Source organism: Fulmarus glacialis, unplaced genomic scaffold, assembly GCF_000690835.1.
Source record: "Fulmarus glacialis isolate BGI_N327 unplaced genomic scaffold, ASM69083v1 scaffold6346, whole genome shotgun sequence".
Lineage (NCBI taxonomy): Eukaryota > Metazoa > Chordata > Aves > Procellariiformes > Procellariidae > Fulmarus > Fulmarus glacialis.
The window spans coordinates 41,159-60,690 of NW_009218716.1; the positions used below are offsets into that span (position 1 = coordinate 41,159).

General features: G+C 44.3%; 1 protein-coding gene across 1 annotated transcript in view; it reads left to right on the forward strand.

The window, feature by feature from the left end:
• LOC104078474 (transmembrane and TPR repeat-containing protein 1-like) overlaps positions 1-19,532 on the forward strand; it is a 109,988-nt gene that overhangs the window by 29,203 nt on the left and 61,253 nt on the right. Inside the window, exons 5-6 of the mRNA XM_009580121.1 lie at positions 15,083-15,164; positions 16,156-16,259. Of these exons, the coding sequence (XP_009578416.1) occupies positions 15,083-15,164; positions 16,156-16,259 (186 nt within the window). The remainder of the gene's footprint in view (positions 1-15,082; positions 15,165-16,155; positions 16,260-19,532) is intronic.

The window sequence follows — 19,532 nt, forward strand, 5'->3', positions numbered from 1 at the left end:
AAAGTGGGATGGAGTCTGTAGGGTTTCGGCTTCCTTTTCCGTAACTTGGAGGACGCTGATATTATTTATTGTGGCCTTGCAGAGTCAGTAAAAGAGATCAGTAAGAGAGAAAAAGAAATTGAAATAAATGAAATATCTGGCACATTTGAGTTTTAAAGTGAGTCTGTGTGCAATTGGGGGATGGTTGGCTGAGGCAAGGGGTGTGATCTGGTATAATACAGTCCTTATTCTGGAGACGTTACCGGAGAGGCATACACAAGATCCCAATTACATGTTTGAAATACTTCCACGCACACCCATGTTTGCATCAGGTCAAAACCACGGAGTCAGCCGTAAGCCTTGCTCTGTGCCCAGGAGATGGGCGAAGGGCATGGAGAGCCCCCGTGCAACCAGCGGTGCTGTAACGTGTGCGGGAGGCTGCCAGGCTGCTGCCAGGCTGACTACCCTTGCCCAAGCAGATGAGCAGGCAGCGGGGGCAGCCTTGGGTTTGCAGCGCTCCAGCCAGCACAGGAGCTGCCAAAATCAGTGTGCAGCCTGTGCCAGTAAGGAACCAAAGCAGAGTGTGGCCTGCTGACCTTGGAGGAAGGAGGGAACAAACATGAGCTCCTGTTGACTCCCAACAGGATGAAAATTAATTTATTAGATTCTTCCTAATGAAAAAAAAAACCCAAACCCTGGACATCCTAAAAAGCTTAACCTAACTGGTTTTTTTATTAACCCTAACCATCTGCAAAAAAAAAAAAAAAAGCCCAAAACAAAACACAAAACAAAAAGGGGAAAAAAAGCATTTCTCAGTGAACAGCATGTTTCGTTTCTATTTTGGACATTTTCTAAATAAGAAGTGTAGAAAAAGAGTTAGATTCAATAAGTCACACTTTTCCCAGGGGTGGGATAGAAAGAGGAGGCTATTAAGATGCTGCTCCTTGTCCTCACCAGCCTGGATTGCTGAAGGTTGGTCAATGCAACGCCACTTGTTTTTCTTGTGGAGCTCACAAAAGTGCAGTGTGGGGCCGGCAAAGTTGCAAATCTGGGTTGAAATAACTAAAAAGTTTCAACTGAAACAAACAACCCCTTCCTCTCTGAGCATTTTGGAAATTTTACTGCTTCCCTGCAAAACTATCAGCATGGCACATATAATAGCTCAGCCTGTGTAATAAAAAGAGAAAACCAAATGAAGGAGGCAAAGAATCAGCTCCTGTTCCCTTTGGGAAGTGGTATTTCACCAGCAGTAAAAGCCGCATTTTGAGCCATGGCAGAGTGGGGTCAGTTCAGCGCTTTCTGGGGGAATCTGAATTTACACCTCACCGAAGTGCCTGCCCGAGGAGGTCGGGGTAAATAGTGTTGCTCTCTGGTCCCTCTCTTGATATTGCTCATTTGTGTAAGATATTGCAGGAGACCGTTTGCTTCCTTAATCCATATTTACATACGGATGCAGTAACTTTCATTCCCCCTCTGTATGCCTCCTTCCTCCCACTGTCCCCATCTCTACATCAAATGTTTGAGAATAAATTGAGGACTCAGTTTCATGCGATACCTATAGCACTCATGGATGACCTTCAGGAGTTTTCATTCGTTTTTTTCCCCTTCAATATGTTCGTAAGGAAGACAAATCATTAAACCAGCTGGAAGATCCCTGAACTGCTACAGTTCTATAATCATTTCCCTCCCAGCTTATAAAACTGGCTCTCTCCAGTTTACTGCCAGGCCCTTTCATTGCAGATTGAAAAAATAAAGGTCTCCGAGGACCATGTGCTTCTCAACTCTCCGAGAGATCGATCGGATCAATTTGCCTCTGTGCGTTTTGACGTCTCTGTCCTAATTCTGGAGACAGCCGCTCTGGCATGCTGTCAGGTGGCTGTTTGCAAAGGGAGAGACTCCTGGATCTGCTCAGGGTACTAAAATAAGCTCATTAGAGGTTAAAAAACCCAATAAACAAAAAAAGGGAGCAGTGGGTTATTGCTCTGTAATAGGTACTGGTGAATTGGGCAGAATTTTTCTTTTTACCTGAGGCGAGCAGCCTACAGGGTAATGCAGCACGTGTGGTTTGGTCAAGACTTTAAACTGATGCAGATGATTTGTAGTGATTTTTGTAATGTGAGTTTTATTAAGTTGCCCGAAGCACAGGATGTTCATCAACACTTTGCCTTGGTTCGCTCCATCCATTTTGTAAAATCTGTTTCTTTCTTGTCTTTGTGAAAAGTGCCCTTTTCTGCCTTCTCCATCGTAGCCCTGAGCTATCAATTCAAGGAAACAAAACTGAAGCAGACGCGGTAGCTTTGCTCAAGTACAGTGCACTTGGGTGAGCTTGTGCTTTCTGGAGGAAGCTTTGACAGGCAGCAGCCACTTAGGTAAACTCCACTCCGCCGCTTCTCTGCTCCTTGGAAAACACTGCAGTAACTCCCTGCCCCGAGCAGGGCAGGTTAGAGACTCATTGCCAAAGAGGAGAAGCTCTGAACCAGGGCTGGTGTCCGTAGTGTAGGTGCCTCCTATGCTGAGCACCACGGGACGGGTGTGCGATGGCCAAATTTAATAGAAACTGCTGCTGGTTTGGAGATTTCTCCTTCCTTACCATGCAGGATCCACAAGCTAAGTGTGATTTGAAAGCTTACGCTCTCAGTGAAGATGTGTGGCTGTCCTCTTCTCTCCATGGGAGATGACGGCGCACAGGGCTCGCCGTTCGCTTGGTTGGGCTGCAGGGTCTTGCCGGAGCCATTCCCGGTGTCCCCCCGGCATGGCTTCTGCCTCTGGCTCTTCGCTCTCTGCGAGTCTGACGGCCTTCGGCGAGGATGTTGCTCTCTGTACTGACTTCTGGTGATCAAACCAAGACTGCTAAATCAGTACATTCGTTTGGTATTATTCTTACTCTCTTATTTTTCTCAGAATAACTTTCTTTCCTCAGGGTCTGAGGGCAAGAGTTTTACATAGTTAATTCAAGAATGTTTTTCTTCCCATCCATTTCACCGCTTAAAAAAACTTCAAAAGTAAACCAGGAAGCATAAAAAAGAAAGACAGTTTTCTGGAACAAGTATAGCATTACTATTTCAAAAGATTTTTCCTACTGAGACATATTTTGGAAGAAGACCCTTTTCCCTGTGTATAAATAACACATATACATGTAATTTGAAAGTTTTTACATCGGCTTACAAACAACAGCCTGTATTGACACTTTCCATTTTTGAACTATGTTTTAAAACTCTTGCCTTTGTTTTTGCTCCACAGTTCAGGTTTCTGTGATTTGTTTTTATTTAAGCTTGTGGGTATATTGGATGCTTTACTTGCTTAATTGCATTTTAACCACAAGAGTATATGTGATTGGCACTTGGAACAAGCCTTTATTTCTCTGGGAGTGTTTGCAGAATAGCAATTCTGATTGCTGCCTTACGGATGTTACATTTAATCAATAACTCAAATACAGAAATAATGGCAGCTCTCTGTCTTCAGTCTTGGTTGGCAGTACTACCCACACTGGCTGGTACTTTTTTCTTAATTATTCAGCAAGGGCCTATTTATTGTGCTTAATATTAAAGAGTATCAAACATACGCAGTGCAAATATTAAAGGGGAACAAGAAAAGAAAAATAATTGGTTAGTTTAATGAAAATGTCTGTTTCCTGTGAGCAAGTTTATGTGAGTCTTTAGATCAGTTTTGTTGCAGCATTGCTTGTCCTGGGGCGTCTTTAAAAGTGAATTTGGGAGAATCGGTTCTCTTGCCTTAGCTGCAGTGGGACTGCCACCACGCTGCGGAGCAGAGGCTGTGCCGCTGTTCTTCCATAGTGACTCTTCTGGTGGCCTTTGAGGCTGAGGTCCTGGCTGTGTCCATGCACCTGTGCAGCAGTAGTCCCAAAAGCCATCCCTTAAGAATGAACAGATGTGTTTGTGGTAGCTCTGATACCACTTCTCGCCTTTCCCCTCCTCCATCGCCTGTGTCTTCCTGTCTGGACATCTGCCTCATTTTTGACCAGATCCCATCACTGTCTGGAATCCAGACAAGCACAGACCGCAGGAGTATCCTCTGAGGGACCTACAACCTTTCCCATGATGTGTGGCTCCTTCTCCTTGCCCATCAGGGCCTGTCTGCCCAGACCCTCACACCCTCCTCTTGGTTGGCTTGTGGGACAGGTGTGACGCCGGAGGATGCCCCACATGATAGCCAGAGCGGGTGTCCCTTCGGCAGCGCGGAGACGCGTTGCATGGTGGGGCTGTGGAAGGGATGGGATGACCTTGATAAACAGATCTTGCTTGTGGCTTACCAGAACGACCCAGACCATGGCAACGTCAGAGGGTGATGAAGCCTCTAACAAACTTCACGATGCGTTTTCTTGGGTTTCCTCTCAAGCCAAACGGGCGACATGCCTTCTAGCGTGGGGTGTCTGGGGAAGAGAGGCTATCAGCTGTGTGGGAAGGTTTGGTTGTCCCTGCAAATACGCATCTGAGCGTTACCAAGTGTCAGCTCCAACCCCATCCTGTAAAAGTTTGATGTGGTTGGGGGGTGTGTTACAAGCTGCTGCAAAATCTCCAGGGCAGAAGCTGCTCGTATTTTTGGCTGAGTGCAACATCCCGTAAGCTTTCCTGTGAGCAATGGTGCAGGATCTTTCATGCCTGCCAGGCTTTTAAATATAAAAATTTAAACCCACTTCTGTGGAGATGGAGACTACAAAATGATGTCGTTTTCTTGCTACTGCTTATTTTTGGAAGTTGCCAATGCAGTTGAAAGCAAATATCTTGGTGACTTAAAGAAGACTGGAATATTTGTGGTCTTATTTTTCTGGCAATAGATGAGACTGAATTGTGGTCAAAATAGGATAAAATGTAATTATTTTTTCTAATTCTGCCAAGTTTCAGAATTATTCTTTTATTGATGTGCGTTTGGCTTTTACCATTTATTATGTGTTTAGATGAGATATAAAGAATAGCTTTGCAGAGGAAATCCATTTAAAGCAAGCCACTAATCTTTACTGGCTATTGCAGATTTTAATTTTTATTTTTCACAGATGAACCCTATCATAACCGAACCATGAGTGCCTGTGATGAAAGAACCGGTCCATTTTTAATTTGAAGAATTTAAGGATTTGTGTGTAGATGATTGTGTGGAAAAACGACAGAGATAAAAGTTGTTGGAAGTATACTGTTTGGTATTTCATGCCAACAGTAATAGCACAGGCACAATTTACTTACAGGGTTGCTGACAAAAAAAGTAATTTTCTGCCAATTTTTGGATTGTTTTCTTTCAGATACTTTCTGTGTTGCAGTATAACTTTGGCACTGAGTTGCATTTGATTGCAAACATCAAAAAGTTTCTCTGAAAGGATACCAGCTCTGAAGGACGTTATTTTGCTTCTTCACTGTATTGCTAACAGACTCGTGTCATTGGTATTTAAAAAGAACAAGCTATTTTTGTGGATGTTAAAAATAAAGACAGTTTCCTAACAAGAAAAGAGTGAGGAAGGTTTGGGGTTTTTTGGTTTTTGTTTTTTTTTTTTTACCATTTATTTTGTATTTAGAGATGGCTGTGACATATTTACGGATTGCTTTATTTAATCTGACAGAAGCAAAGGGACATGCCAGATCAAATGTCAGATCAAGAATTTTCCGGAAAGGAAATACCTTCTTCCTGACGTATTTAGCATTGACATCCAGTAAACTGTTTTTTAAGTAGCTGATGCATGGGTTTCATTTTGAAGGGAAAGTTTGTGGGAGAACAGGCCAAGTTTCAGTTTGAGGACAACACAGCTGAATTTAGTGTCTCTGCCACTGGTGGCTTTTGACAGACAGTCTGGATCCAAAGAAAGACCATCCCTTTCCATCGTGTGAATTTGGGAAAATTCTCAGCGTAAATGAATAGGATATAACCTCTTCTAATTTAGAGGGCATTTTCAGGAGAATCCACTCAAGCATTTCAGTCTTCATTAACACCTCTTATAAGCAAACTGTTGCTGTTGCAGTAGTGCCCCGTACACTAGCTCTTGCCCTCTCCTTGCTCGCTACCTGCTCCCACAAAGTCTGTGCTAACATGGTCCTTTAACCCAGCTCGCTGTCCTCACTACAGAGGCAGCTGGGGGAGGAGGAGGGAAGATTATCAAATGGATGAATGTCTCATTATCACTTGCTGTTTGTTTCTAGATGTCCGTAAATTGATTCTTGGACGTTAGCGCTAGTGAACTCCCCATACACTCTCTGTTTTACTGTCCTGAAGGTCCACAGTCCCTGCACCCCATCACAGCGGTGTGATAACTGCTCCTCTTTCCATCTTCTTGTCTCAGTCAAGGATTCAAACTGGAGATGCATGATTTTCCCCCTCTCTCCAATTAAGTGAAAAATGTGAGTTTAAATTGAATTTGACAAGTAGTTTTGGATTACAAGTAAATTATGGAATAATTAAAAAAAATTGAAATAGGTTTTGAAATAAAGCAATGCTCTTCAGGCTACATTTACAGGGGTTTTCAGGCGTTTATTTCCTCCCTGCATTTCTTTGCAAATTGTGCCCACGTCTCCTTCTGAAACCAGACTTTCACTTACCACTTTCACTTGATTTACCAGAAGTGCTCACAACTAAAACACTATGTGCCTCTCCAAGTATTGCAGAAAGTTTCTTTTTGGGCTGACCCCAAATGATGACTTAAAAAATACAATTCAGTTCAGCAAATATATTTAAGAAAAAAAAAAAAAACTGAGCATTTGCACTGATTGAGAGCAGGCTCAGCTGTAAAAGTTTGCTTTCTTCCCCTCCTTCCTCAAGTCAAACTCTGCATCAGTAAGTTATTTAAATTCCTTAGAGTTGTTTCAGGAGCTGGGATTTGAACCAGCTGACCCTTACCTGCCCCTATGCTTCTCATCAGTGCCTATCACTTTTTCTAGGGCTGATGCACGGAGGAGGGAGGAGGTGATGGGCCTAGGGGAGCTCTTTTCTGTTCCCAGCATATCCTTGTGGTTGTGGTAGGGGCAAATGTGTCCATCCCCGGCTCGGGGCTGGGTGCCTGGGTTCCTGCCTTTGCCAGGCATATTTACTACTGGACTGTGCTCCTCACTGAGTCCTCACTGTGTTTTCTGGGAGCTGGTTGCCTGCCTGGTGCCGTCCAGCAGAAGTAGGTAGACTGCCTGAATATGGTGGTTTCTGTTTTGTCCCGTTCTCTTTGTGTTTTTTTTTTTCTCCCCATTCCTGGTTTGATCTTATGGCACTGTATTTGAATCCAGGTTTTGGTTTGCTGTTGCTAGCAGTGGTATGTATTATTTCCTACTTTGAGGTGTGTATCTTTCCTCTCCTGTGCGGAGTGCAGGAGGCTCACCAGAAAGAGTCTGACAGTCTCACAGACATTGATTTCTGAGCTCTTTCTCTGCCATATTTTACTGATAGAATGATAGATTTATTCCTCCTCTTCTGTCCTGTTGTAAACTTTTAAATTTCTCTTTTTTTTTTTTTTTTAAAGTTTGCTTACTGGGATCCTGGGCAAAGACAACAGCAAAAAGTTAGAGCCTTAATTCCCTAATTGCACATACGTAATTTTAAAGCCACCATGGTTCCTTCTGTAAATTAGCAGACTAGTTGGACCAGTGAGTGTTTACTGACATGAAACGCTTTACGGAGAGCATCAAAGCAACACAGCAGGCCTCCCCATCTTTTACGGCTTGTTTGTAAATTTTTACTGGGACAGACACTTGATTCCCAGGGACACCTCAATAATTTCCACTCACAGTAACAGAGCCTTGTGCATGAGTGGAGGATAACCTCCTCCTCTCTTCACATAAAAGCTGGCGAGTAAGCTAGTTTTTTGTGATTAGGGAGCGTGTTGCAGATACCTCGCAGACCCTACGCTCCCTACCCGTGCGCGGTGGGTCTGCAAATAGCCCCTTTACCAAGCCTGGCCCTGCGGGGTGAGCGTGGCCCATGGACGCTGTGCTGTGTTTTGGGGAAAGCTGTATTCGAGAGCTGCCAGCTCTTTTCTCTGCAAAGACACAAAGGCAGCAGTCAGTCTGTAGGAGTCCTGGCTATCCTCTGTGTTTTCAGGTCCATCTGCTCCTGTTAGATTGGTTCGCCGAAAGCACAGCGGCTTTCTTAAGCGGAGCTGCTCTGGGGGAGGCGGGCTCATTCCTGCCTCTGGTGCCGCAGTTCAGCTCCTGAGTCCTCACCGGGGACACAAGTGAATGGAGCTCCAGTGGCAGCAGATTTCTTGGGTACTGCCGCTGGATCTCTGACAGCAGCAGAGGTCCGAATATCTCCATGTATCTCCATCTTTCTCTCCTTCCTGGCTCCTCTTTGTGCCTACCTTCCTTTCTTTCTCCTTTATCCCCTCTCTTCCTTTGTAACACATGCTCACATAGCCTCTTCTTCAGACACAAATTTTCAGCCCAGTGTAGTCCAAGCAAATGGTCTCCTCCAGGTTGAATACAGGCATTGCAGGAGAGGGAGTCTCCTATCTCAGTGGCTTTGCAGGAGCAATACAAGGAGAGTCTGATGCTGTTCTTGCAGGCTCCTGCTAGATGGTGTTTGGTAGGGCTAGAGACTCTGGGGAATAGATACAAATCTCTAGTGAGCGCTGCAAATGGCAATTTTTTCCCCAGTGGCTTGTTACATGCCCAGAAGCGGAGTGAGTTGTCGCTGAAACCTCTCTGCACTCCCTCTATTAAATTTCAAGTCCCTGCTCCAAAGTACAGAACCACTGAAGTTTTCCCAATAAAGTGGTTGCACGACTTCGTGGATATGGGCAAATATCTCTAATTGCTTTTTCAGGAACAGCCTAACTGTTTTACCTGATACTTTCAAGGAAGAAAACAATTTCAGCTTGACACAAGCTCCTAGAAGGGAAAACTTTCAGGCTGAATGAATAAAGCTTGTGAAAAGAACAAGCAGCTGAAAATAGGGGTTTGTAGTTGAATGTGTGGAGCAGCGAAAGCTACTATCAGTGCTGCTTATAATGCAGTTACTTGAAATACCTCTGTACCAGCCCTTAACTGGGCTAGGACGGGGAATAACGAGCCTAACGGTGCATTTCAATGCCTCAGGTGTGTGTGATGCAGAGGAAATAAAATGGCTGAAATCGATGGAAGCTGTAAATAGCAGGCACGGTGTTTTGGTTTCCTGAGATCTGGTGGAAGGTGGCCATGATTTGATGAGGTCTTATTTTTCCTGTTAGCCCTGCTCCACCTTGTCTCCTTGTCGCGTCGGTGGAATGTCTGGTATGAAGGGAAGCCCTTTTTCATCTTCTTGGTCACATCTTTGATCCGTTAAGTGCATTTTGCTACTTTCCTTTTTTCTCTTTCTATTCCTGATCCCTTACTGTGCCTCTCTCTCTTCCTTTCCCTGTTCCTCCCAGTTTCTTCCTCCACTTTCATCCCACACAGACTGAGGTATGTATTGCCTAAAAGAGTAAGGAAAAGCCACGAGTGGGATCGCCTTCTCTGCTATATATGCCAATGCAGTTATGCCCTGCTCTGCTTTTCCTGAAAATCCAATAAACAGCAAGAACCCCAAATTTGTGGTCACATCTGAAAATGTATGTGAAGAATACATGCCATTATCAGTGCAAATGAGTTAAAACAGCTGTGACTTTCATAAAATCTCTCTATGGCCCCCTAAAAAGTTTGTAAAACTGCTTCTGTTTGTGTGTGTTTATGCATCTGGGTCTGCGTGGGTAGTGGTGGCTGGGGTTTAGGGCTCTTCAGGGAGATAAGGAGCAAGGATGCCACACATATGCTGCGTGGAATGTCAAGACTACTCATAAAGAGGGAAGAAGAAGGGCTTGTCTTTCTTTCTCCCTTGCAAAACCTGTAGCTGTGACTTGTATTTTATTTCCCTGCATTGACAGGTATTTTAAGCAAGTTAAAAATCCAGACGTGTCTAGAATGTATTCGTTTTTCTTTTTTGTATTCAATTTTTTTACTCCACGATGAATTTTCCGCTCCTGAGTTCTCCCTGGGATATCACGTACACTTGGCCTTTGATGGTTGTCCTCAAGGAGGAATATAGGCCGAGCTAGGTTGAAACAGTACTTCTCCAATATAAGATGTAGCTGGCTGGACAGATTATAAGGAAGTCATCTTTAAATAGAAAAGGTAAGGATGATCTCTAGAGACAAAATATGGCTCCTGTAAAAATTCTGCATTCTAAAAATTCAGCAGGGGAGTCTGTCAAACTGGTTTGGAGTTAGTTGTGCATCTACCAATAACCTAAAGCTTTGACGTTCACTTAAAATAGCCCCTTCTAAGTTTAAAAATGTCTTTATTAGAGATGTCTTACTGTTATCAATAATTAAGAATAAGTTAACAGCCTTGCTTTTATACTCATCCTTCTAACGCCTTCCTTTAGTATTAGGGTTTTGAAAGTGTTAGTTCAAAACACTGGTGGTTGCTGGTAGTTGGATCTGTTTCCTGAGAAGAATATAAATGGGAGCAATGATCATCTCACAGTGGAGGGACCTGGCCAAAACAAGCTCTCGAAATACCAAAGCTTGTTCTACTGCGTACTTATCTTGGTCTTTTAGATGTCTCCAGTGGGGAGCATTCATCATACATCTTAGTTGTTTGTTCGCTTCCCTTGAGAAAGCCTTCAAAGAGAACACAAGAGCGAGTTCACGTTTTATACCAAAGCTGAGTCAGCTGCAGTGTGGGATAAATGTGTTGCCGATACCGGTCTGCGATGGCTCACGCAGCTGTGGCAATTTACGGCAGCTGAGGAGCTGCCCCGCTCCTTTCTGTGAACTCTAGATGCCTCCAACGGTACAGGCAAATTAAAAAAGCTGCCTGCTTCTTAGAGAAGTTTGTTTTGATTAACACAGAGTCCATCTGGTACCAGCAAAGTTTACATTCCTGTAAACTGAACGGTATTGAGTTTTACTAGGCCACCTACCCTGCTGTCTTCAATTATAAAACCTCTGAGTGCCCTGATGATGTAATTGATTTCAGGATGAGCCATGCTTTTCAGGAAGCGGGAGCTGCCAAATATCTGTCCTGGCCTCCGCTCGAACTGTGAGGGAGAAGTCCCTGCAATACTAAGCATTTCTTGGATTTATTGTTTGTTGTGATTCTGGTTGCTTCAGGGAGTATTCCTGAAAGGCTTTTAAAAGATAGCAAGTAGGCAATTACATGCTGGTTTGCTTTGTGGGAAAGCTGGCACGAAGCAGAGGTAGAACCTCTGCCCAAATGGGCTCTTTTCACACTCGTTTAGCAAACCTGGCGATCTGGATTTCCTCCTCTAATTTTATCATTTCATTATGAAAATCTGGGAGACCCACACCTTGGAATGTTCGCCTACTCTGGAGGTAGCATTTTGCTGCGCGGAGCTACCATCAATACAGTTTTCCTACATACGTCCCACGCCTGCTCTCCTGTGGGAATGAATGCGTGTGTGTGTTTTGGCATGGGGAGCCACATTACGCTGGTCGGGGTGGAGCAGGTGATAGGGAGTGGTTCCCATGAACAGTGGGATGTTTGGCAGCCTGGTGTGGTTGGCAAATGCATGGAAATCTGACCTGTGAATGACTTTATACAAAGCAGCTGTTTAAAACGGGTATAAAACAGTTAAACTGTTGTAATAGTAATTTCTTTGATTGTCCTAGCTAAAGACAAAATAAAGAGCTTTGGCTGATCTTAAGGTTGTCTGAGTGAAGTTCAACATAACTTCAGATGTTTTTGCAAGCTGCAATTTTACATGTAAAATGCTGCTGCATTTTACAGGCTGTGTGTCACTGACATTTAGCAAACTTCCTCATCCAGGTCCCGTTTGCTGTTCATTTGATTTTAATACATAAACTGTGTTTTGTCCTTCGCCTGCACCAGGCATGAGATGTTTTACCTTTCCTGAAACAAGTAGTAGCCTCGATAAGGTACTCTGGAAAACCCCATGGTTCTTGTAAAGCTTTGATGCACTGAGCATAAGCTATACGTTTATGCCACTCCTGCAGGTTGATCTGATGGGCAGACAGCTGGATTACCAAGTAGTGAACCACGTTATCTTTCGTGGTTTCCAGACTTCGGGACAGCAGCTTTCTCAAAATGGAAAAGCTTTGCAGAAAGAAACATTTCTTAACCGAAGCTGCAAAGTAGCAAAAGCATTTGGAGGGAGGACCAGAAAGCTCAGGGCGCTCTGAACTCTCTTACTTCACCCATTCCCAGTTACCTGTTGCTTTCGTTCTGGTTCCTTCTTGTGTGTGCCCAGCTGCTCTTCAGCGCAGAGTGGTGATTTGCAATTGGTGTCAATGCAGGGTTTTCTTTTTTTCCTGGAGATGTTACTGCTCCAAAACATAAACTGTGAGGGGCCTTTCAGGATTTTCTGAAATGCTTTCAAAAGGCCTGCTCTGCGGTGGCCAGAGCTACCCTGCAGTTCGGTGGAGCACTTGAAATTAACTTTGACTTGCAGATAAACTCATGCCTTGAAACTGTGTTTGCTAGCTTGCATGGTGTTATGCTTGCTGCAAGGAAGGTGCGAGATGTGGGCAGCATTTCAGTTACTCTTAGGCAGACAAAAAAAGTCAAAATCAAGATGTTTAAGGAGTAAGCGTTCCTGCACTGTACTGCCAAGGATGAAAGAGCAGCTACTGCCTTCCACTTACATTCATTTTCTGGCTTTAATTTTCTCCTCAGGGCAGGCTTGAGAGGGAACAGAGAGATGGTAATGATGAGGGTTCTTCTATGGTGGTCTCCAGACCTAGATCAGTGTTTGCAAGGCCCTGAAGCGCAGACACGCTTTCCTGAGCCTCAGCAGCCTAAAATGCAGTTTACCCTTCTCTGTGAAGGGCTGCCTTCGCAAACAGTGTGTTGTCCCTAGCAGTTGTTCCAGCTGGAACATCTTTGATGCAAACTTGATCTGTCAAAAGCCAGACCCCCGCTGAGCATGGCAAAGCAGCAGGGTCTGCGTGTCCCCACCTCCCCGCAGGTGCCGCCCCCCGAGCTTGCAGCTTGCCCGGCCGCGGGTGGCTTTTCTGGAGGGTGGCAAAAACGTGGCCCGGAGATGACGGCCGCCTCACGAATTTTAGGTCACTGGTGCGAGGTGATGCAGTTTCTCAAGGATGAAGTTGGCAGACTTCCTGACACCGATAAAAGTGCTCCTCTGTCTCTAATTGAAGTCTTGGAGGAAAAGCTGAACTGTTATGGCTGATCTTTTCCCAGAAGAATTCCACCTAAAGCAAATATTTGTAATGGAATACTTTTGCCCAAAGTGTTAGTTAAAACTACAAGCGAGTGAAAACAGGTTCTTGAAAAGAGTCAGGCAGTGTGATTAATAGAGGGCTCTCCTCTCTCCACCCATAAAAATATAAACAAAATGCAACCCAACACTTCTGTTCCCGCTGCAAATCACGAGAGGGTTGAGTTTCATAAAAGGTTCCAGTATGGAACAAAAGACCGGGGTTTGATCCAAGTGCTGTTAAAGTCACTGAGAGTCTTTTGCTTTGGCTCTGGTGGGCTTTGGAGCAGGGCCATGGTGAACACTTGAAGGCCAACCTGACCTTTCAAGGAGAGAGAAAGCTGAAGTCTTAGTTTCATCTCACTTTTACTTGCTGGAGCCTGATTAAAATCAGTGGGAGCTCAAAAAACTTTGCACTTTGCGGAGTTCAGCCCTTGAAGAGTAGTCTGACATTTAAGTCAGATTTGGTGCTTAAATGTCAACATTTGTAAATAAGTAGACACTAAAGACTGAATGTCATCTGGCTTGCTTTACAATGTATGGTTTGGTTCCTAAGTTTTAGGCACGACACTCAGGGAAAGTTTTCTGAAGAGCAGTTATTTTGTAGAGGGCACCCAGATGTACTTCTTTCTTCTTGTTAAATGCAGCCTCTGTTTCTTGCTGGCTTTGCCCCTGGTGCTTTTGTCTGCAGTGTAATCTTTTCTCCATCTTGCCATGGTGACCAGGCTTGCAAACTTCCTACTATAGAAAATTTGAACAAAAAGCCAGATATTAAAGACTCTTGGCAGCATTAGGAAGTGCTGCAATCTTGTTTTTTCAAAGACTTGAAGGGTGGAAGCAATCAGATGATAGACTGTCTTGAGGAATGTGGAGAGGAAGTAAGATGCGTTTTATATGCTAGATGTTCATGATGCTTTCATGCTTGGAAAGGTAACTTGCGTGCAGGTGTTGTGATTGATGTTGCAGTTTTTGTAAATCATTTAAATAGAGTATCCCGATACTGATTGTATGTTACACAGAGGAACCTGCAAATATTTTCCATCTGAATTTATTTTGTTTACTTGATATTTATAACTTCTTAAAATTATTTGTCATTTTTTCAATAGTTTTCTAGCTCCTATATGCTTAAAATATTCCTGTTGTCTCTTCTGTATTTCTGTTTCTCATCGCTTTATTACAATGACGAAGCCTCTGCAAGGTTCAATAGAAATGGAATTATCATTGAATTAATGTCATAGGTATGGCAGCGTTTGTTATATTAAGAAAGCTCCTTAGAATTTGGCAAGTGCTTCTATTCTATATTAAAATAAATATGTAGTTTTGGCTCCAGTTTAATTTTACTTATTGAGAAATTGGAAGGTTTTTATGAACGCTCCTACAACAATAAGCCACCCGTGTGTTTGTCTCTGTGCAGTTAATTATCATAAAACCTTGTCAGCAGACTTACAATGAAACTTAAGCGTGCAGAATACACTTAAAAAAAAAATGCTTAAAATAAGTTCAGTTCTGCTAGACAGTTACTCCCATCTCTAGAGACTGAGCAGAGAGCTGGGAACAAGGAGTTTTTGCATTTTAATCATGGCCTAAAATTGAATTGCTCTGTTTGGGTGACCTTTTAAAAATGTGTCTCGGTGTAGTCTTCTGGGAGTCTGAAGACAGCAATCTTAGTGAGACACGCATGGGGGTTTTCTGAGGATTAAGGAGTTAATTGATGATTTGAAAAAAACCAAACCAAAACAAAACCAGATTTTGATGGGTAAACTGCAATGTATTATAGTGTGTATTATTTGAAGTGGTCTTAATACTTTACTTAAGTCATGTGGAAAGAGCTTTGAAGGGTAAGAGTGATGTCATTATTACTGCACATTAGTTTAGGGTGGTTAAAACAATGTACAGATTTTTTCCCAGCTTGAAAAACGAGTTATTGTTTCAAAGCATTTCAACAAATATTTGTTTCCTTATATTTCAGCTACCTGACTGCAAATAACAACCAGAATTTCCTGTATACTGCAAGGCCTTTTTTGAAGAGAGCTGCTTTGGTGATAAGCTACGTAAGTACGAATGGACTTGACTATGTATTTCTGTGTATGTGACGAGAATGAACATTGCGTGGTGGTATCCCGAAAGATACCCAAAAGATACCCAGAAGAAAGCTTACGTGTAACTAATACAAAGTTAGTCTTGGAAGATAGTCTAGAAAACTTCAGCTGGGCAGAGACAAGAATATTGCTGTGTTTTCAGTTCAAATTTTCTTTTAATTTATAGTGGTTGCCCTTACAACCGTGTAATCATCTGCAAGCCTTTCCTGCCCTAAATACAGGGGGACTCTGTGGCACTGGCTTTTCAGTGGCATGCTGTTAGTTTCAGTGCAGGGCTCGGTAAGAGTCACAAGAAAAGCTCTGCCTGCAAATACCTGCTGCTTGGCGTGCTCCAGGCAGGACTTGACATGTTGCAGGGGAGAAAACAAAGACCTCCACGGGGGTGTGCAACTCCCTGTGCTGCTCTAGGAGCCGGATCCCCTTGCTTGTCCCTTGACAAGTCGTTCCCAGAAAGGTGGAGGAGTGCCAGCCTGCAGAATTCCTTCCAGGGATTAGGGTTACACAGCATGAGAAACACCGATGAAGCTTGTCCTTACACCTGTGCCAGCATGAGTGAACGATCCTAGCTTTTAAGACGTCAGCCATGTTTTTCCCCTCTGTATTTAGGTAGAGGTCAATAGCGAAACTCTGAGCTGCAGCAGGCTGACTGATTTGTCCTTCAAAAGGCTGCATTTGGCGTGGGTAGCCGAGATATGCCAGTTGCTGTCAGTAATGCACACATGAAAAGTGAGGGGACACAACAACACAGCATGTTGTCTGTGCTGAGGGTTGGCACGTTTGTCACCCTGCATAGGGCGGCAAAATTGAATTTTGCCTGAACTGCTGAGCTGGCTCACTTCTAGGCACCAGAGCAGAGCATGGAGAGCTATCACAACAAAATATTTGCTGGAGGCCTTAGTTCTTCTTAGGAGCGCATTGCTAACCGAGATGTTCTTCTTTGAAGGTGATTCTCGTGTTGTATTTCCGCCTCTGGATAATGGGAGGATCCATGCCGATGTTTTCAGAGCAGGACAATCCAGCTTCGTTCTCGCCGTATTTACTGACGAGGTACAATGCCACTAATCAAACAAAAGTTTTCAAAAGTGTAGTCTTGACATTATTTTTTCCCTGTACTAAAATGTTTTACAGATGGCAAATGAGAAGACTTGTTTTGTTGTCTTAACTTAATTACTTCTCCTTATTGCTCTGTCCAGGATAGAAAGCAACCAGCATTATTTGAACCCCAAAGCACACTCCGGGTCCTGTAGAGTTATATTACAGATGCTTTCTTACTGAAAAATGTGGGCTTATTTTTATGCAAAGCCCAAAGAATATAGTTTAATTGCCTGAGCACAGGACCGGAAAGCCCAGTGACTGAAGCCTAATTCTGAACCTTAAAACTGGCTACTCCTGAAGTATGGGATGCAAGCATTCAGAGTTTCGGCTTCAGCTGAAGTTTCTATAAAAAGGGGATGACCATGCCTGTTGGTGGAATATCGGTGGCTGATCAGTGAAGGTGGAAGGCAGGACTCCGGTGGCACAGAGTGCTGCACAGCTCTGGCTAAACATAGGATGGGCTGCCATGGATTAATTAAAAACAACAAACCTGAAATTTGTGTTAACTTATTTATGTTATTTTATCACTGATTTTTTTTTTAAAGATACAGAAGTGCTTAAATTTGGTAATTTTTTTTTTTTTTTCTCCTTGCCTGGGACCCAGTGTGTGGTTAGGTGGGCTGATAGCACATCCCTCTGGCTCTGCTGGGCCAGACCGGCAGGGCAGTGGCAGCTGCGACTTAACTCTTCCCTCCAGACCTAACCAGACCAGTGCTCTGAGAAGGTGGTAGGGAGTTGATTTCCTCTCAAGAGGGGGGCCATGTGCGTAACAGTTTGCTCTGGTTAGCTACTGAACTGGGGAAAGACACTTTGGAGGCTTCTGGAGGAATTTCCTGACGTCTCAAATGAAAATGGGAACAGTCCTCCTCTGAGTCACTTTCTGGCCTTGCTGGCTCCTCATTCCAACAGTGGAATTGCAGCTGAGACACAGGTTAAGATCAAGCAATCCTTATTCAACATCTGTTGCAGAATCGGACTGGATCTCATTTGGGAGACCTTTATGATAATGTGACAACAGCTCCTATTACCATCAAGGCTAAAAGTGCTTCCAGGAAGCACATTGTCTGATTTGGAAAGCTCTGATCTGTTCGCAGCATTTCTGGCAGAGTCATTAGTACCAGACTCTGTGCAGCACAGCGTGAAGGATTTGCTGCTGTCTCTTTTTGATATGTTTATGCTGAGATGGGGGTCATCAAGTCATAAATGATCCTGGCCTGATTCCAATTACGTATTCTGTGCTGCAAATGTCTTTCGTGTGTTTGTCTCTTTATAGCTTGTAATGACAGGGGGAATTTTTTAAACCCAAAAGCTAAGTCATTCTTGGGGTACGAAACAGTGACTACTTTTACCACCGGCACTGGTAACTGTGTTTTTTATTAACAGCCTTATGAAGGACAAGTGAGAGTGCTGCTGGCTGAGGTCCTCCCTCATCCCAGCAGCAGCCCTGGCTTCACCTGCAGTCCAGCAATACCTACGTGCTCCAAATTTAATTAAGGAAACCCTTGCCAGTAAAAACCAGTATTATTGTTCTGGAGGGATTCTAAAACCCTGTAGTTATCCCAGCTCTTCCACTTCTGCTGAGCTTGATCTTAATCCTCACTTTACCCAATTTACCCAGAAGCCTGTATCTTCTATCCAGAAACCCCATTCTTTCGGCAAGCCTGGATGCCAGCCGTTACGTGGCTTTCTAATATGCAGAGTTAAATTTAGCTGGTCAGTTCCTTCCCTGCTGATCAAGCACCAACCTCCCATGGCTGATGCTCAGGCATGGGTCCTGACAACAGGAGCTGGAAAGTAGGCTTGTTGCTGAATCCTGGTCAGGGTCCTCCAGACTGGAGGCAAGGCTGCAACATTGCCCCAAAGTCCAAGTGAGGGGCAGGAGTAAGGACAAGTGAGAACACGTGTCTGTGGGTGTCCATCCAGGAGACAAGCTACCTACAGCACAGGTCCAAGGTCCATCCAGGAGACAGGGCTGAGCTGAAATGGGGCTCCTACAGCAATGGGTATCAGGTGTGGGGCCAGGTGAGGCTCATCAGAGTCCTGACAGTGTGTTGCCACAGTTCAGCATCTGCCACTTTCCCTGCTGTGGATTTTGTTGCTGACCTTCTGTGATAGTCCCTGTCCTCACTCTCTGGGCACTGTATGATCTAGAAAGAAGCTGGGTCCTGAGCTTCTGTTGACCTTAACCCTAGTCTTCTGGCATGAGCCTTCATCTTAGATGTGAGGTACCTGCAGAATATGTCTATAAATTCTTCTCTGCAATTCTTGTTTCTCTGAACTCAGATCTTAAGCTGACGACTACCTTGAACTTGCAACCAAACAACCTGAAAGAGGCCAAAACCCGGCTGTCCTGATCCCACGCACCATCTTAAGCCTGCAGGGTCCACCTGCCAGCACGTTAGGCTTGCTCAGCAACACCTTCTTTCCTGAACCCAGGCCCTAACCCTTCACTTCAAAATAGTCAGTGACCCACCGGCTACCTCGGAGCTAGCTCTAGGCCCAGCTGTGCTGCTGGCAGTAGTCTTCATGTTAGACCTGTGGGGTCCACCTACAAACAAGAAATCGGAGATGAGAGCTGTTTTTTTATTGTTGTATCTTGCCAGTCTTGTGGAGCTGTGGGAAGACTAATCAGTCGATGTGGATGATACCTTAGGGTAAGTTTCTGGACAGCTGGCGTGGCAAATTTTTGCCGAATGGGTGAGTGGTCAATCCTGCAAGGTAGACGGAGAGCTGGTGACTGTCTCTGAACTGACAGCCCACGATGCGCCCACTGAACACAGCCCTTGTCTTGGCAACAAACCTTTTCCTTCCTCACCTCCTCTTTCAGACTCAAACTATAACTCTCACCTGGGACTTTATCTTACCATGGTTAGAGCTGAAACTATTGCTGCAGAACTGACATTGTGCCAGAACTGACATCATGAGCGCAGGACTGGGATGTCAGACGGAGCCAGCAAGGTTGAAGGGTGTTGGCCTGGTTTCCAGGAAGATCCGTGTGTCTGGCCAGCGGGAAGGCTAGGCTGAGGCGCAAGGCTGGCGTTCAGCTTAGGTGCAAGGAAGAGGGAGGCTGAAGAGGTAAGATTGTTTTTTAAAGCCTGGTATTTCCACAGGTTGGAAATAAGAAGTGGTGTTAGCTGAGTAAATTGCTCGAGTGTGGATTTGGAGGTGATACAACTTGCTGGCCCCGGTGTTAGGGGTGACGTTAGGTTAGGGTCTAGGACATCA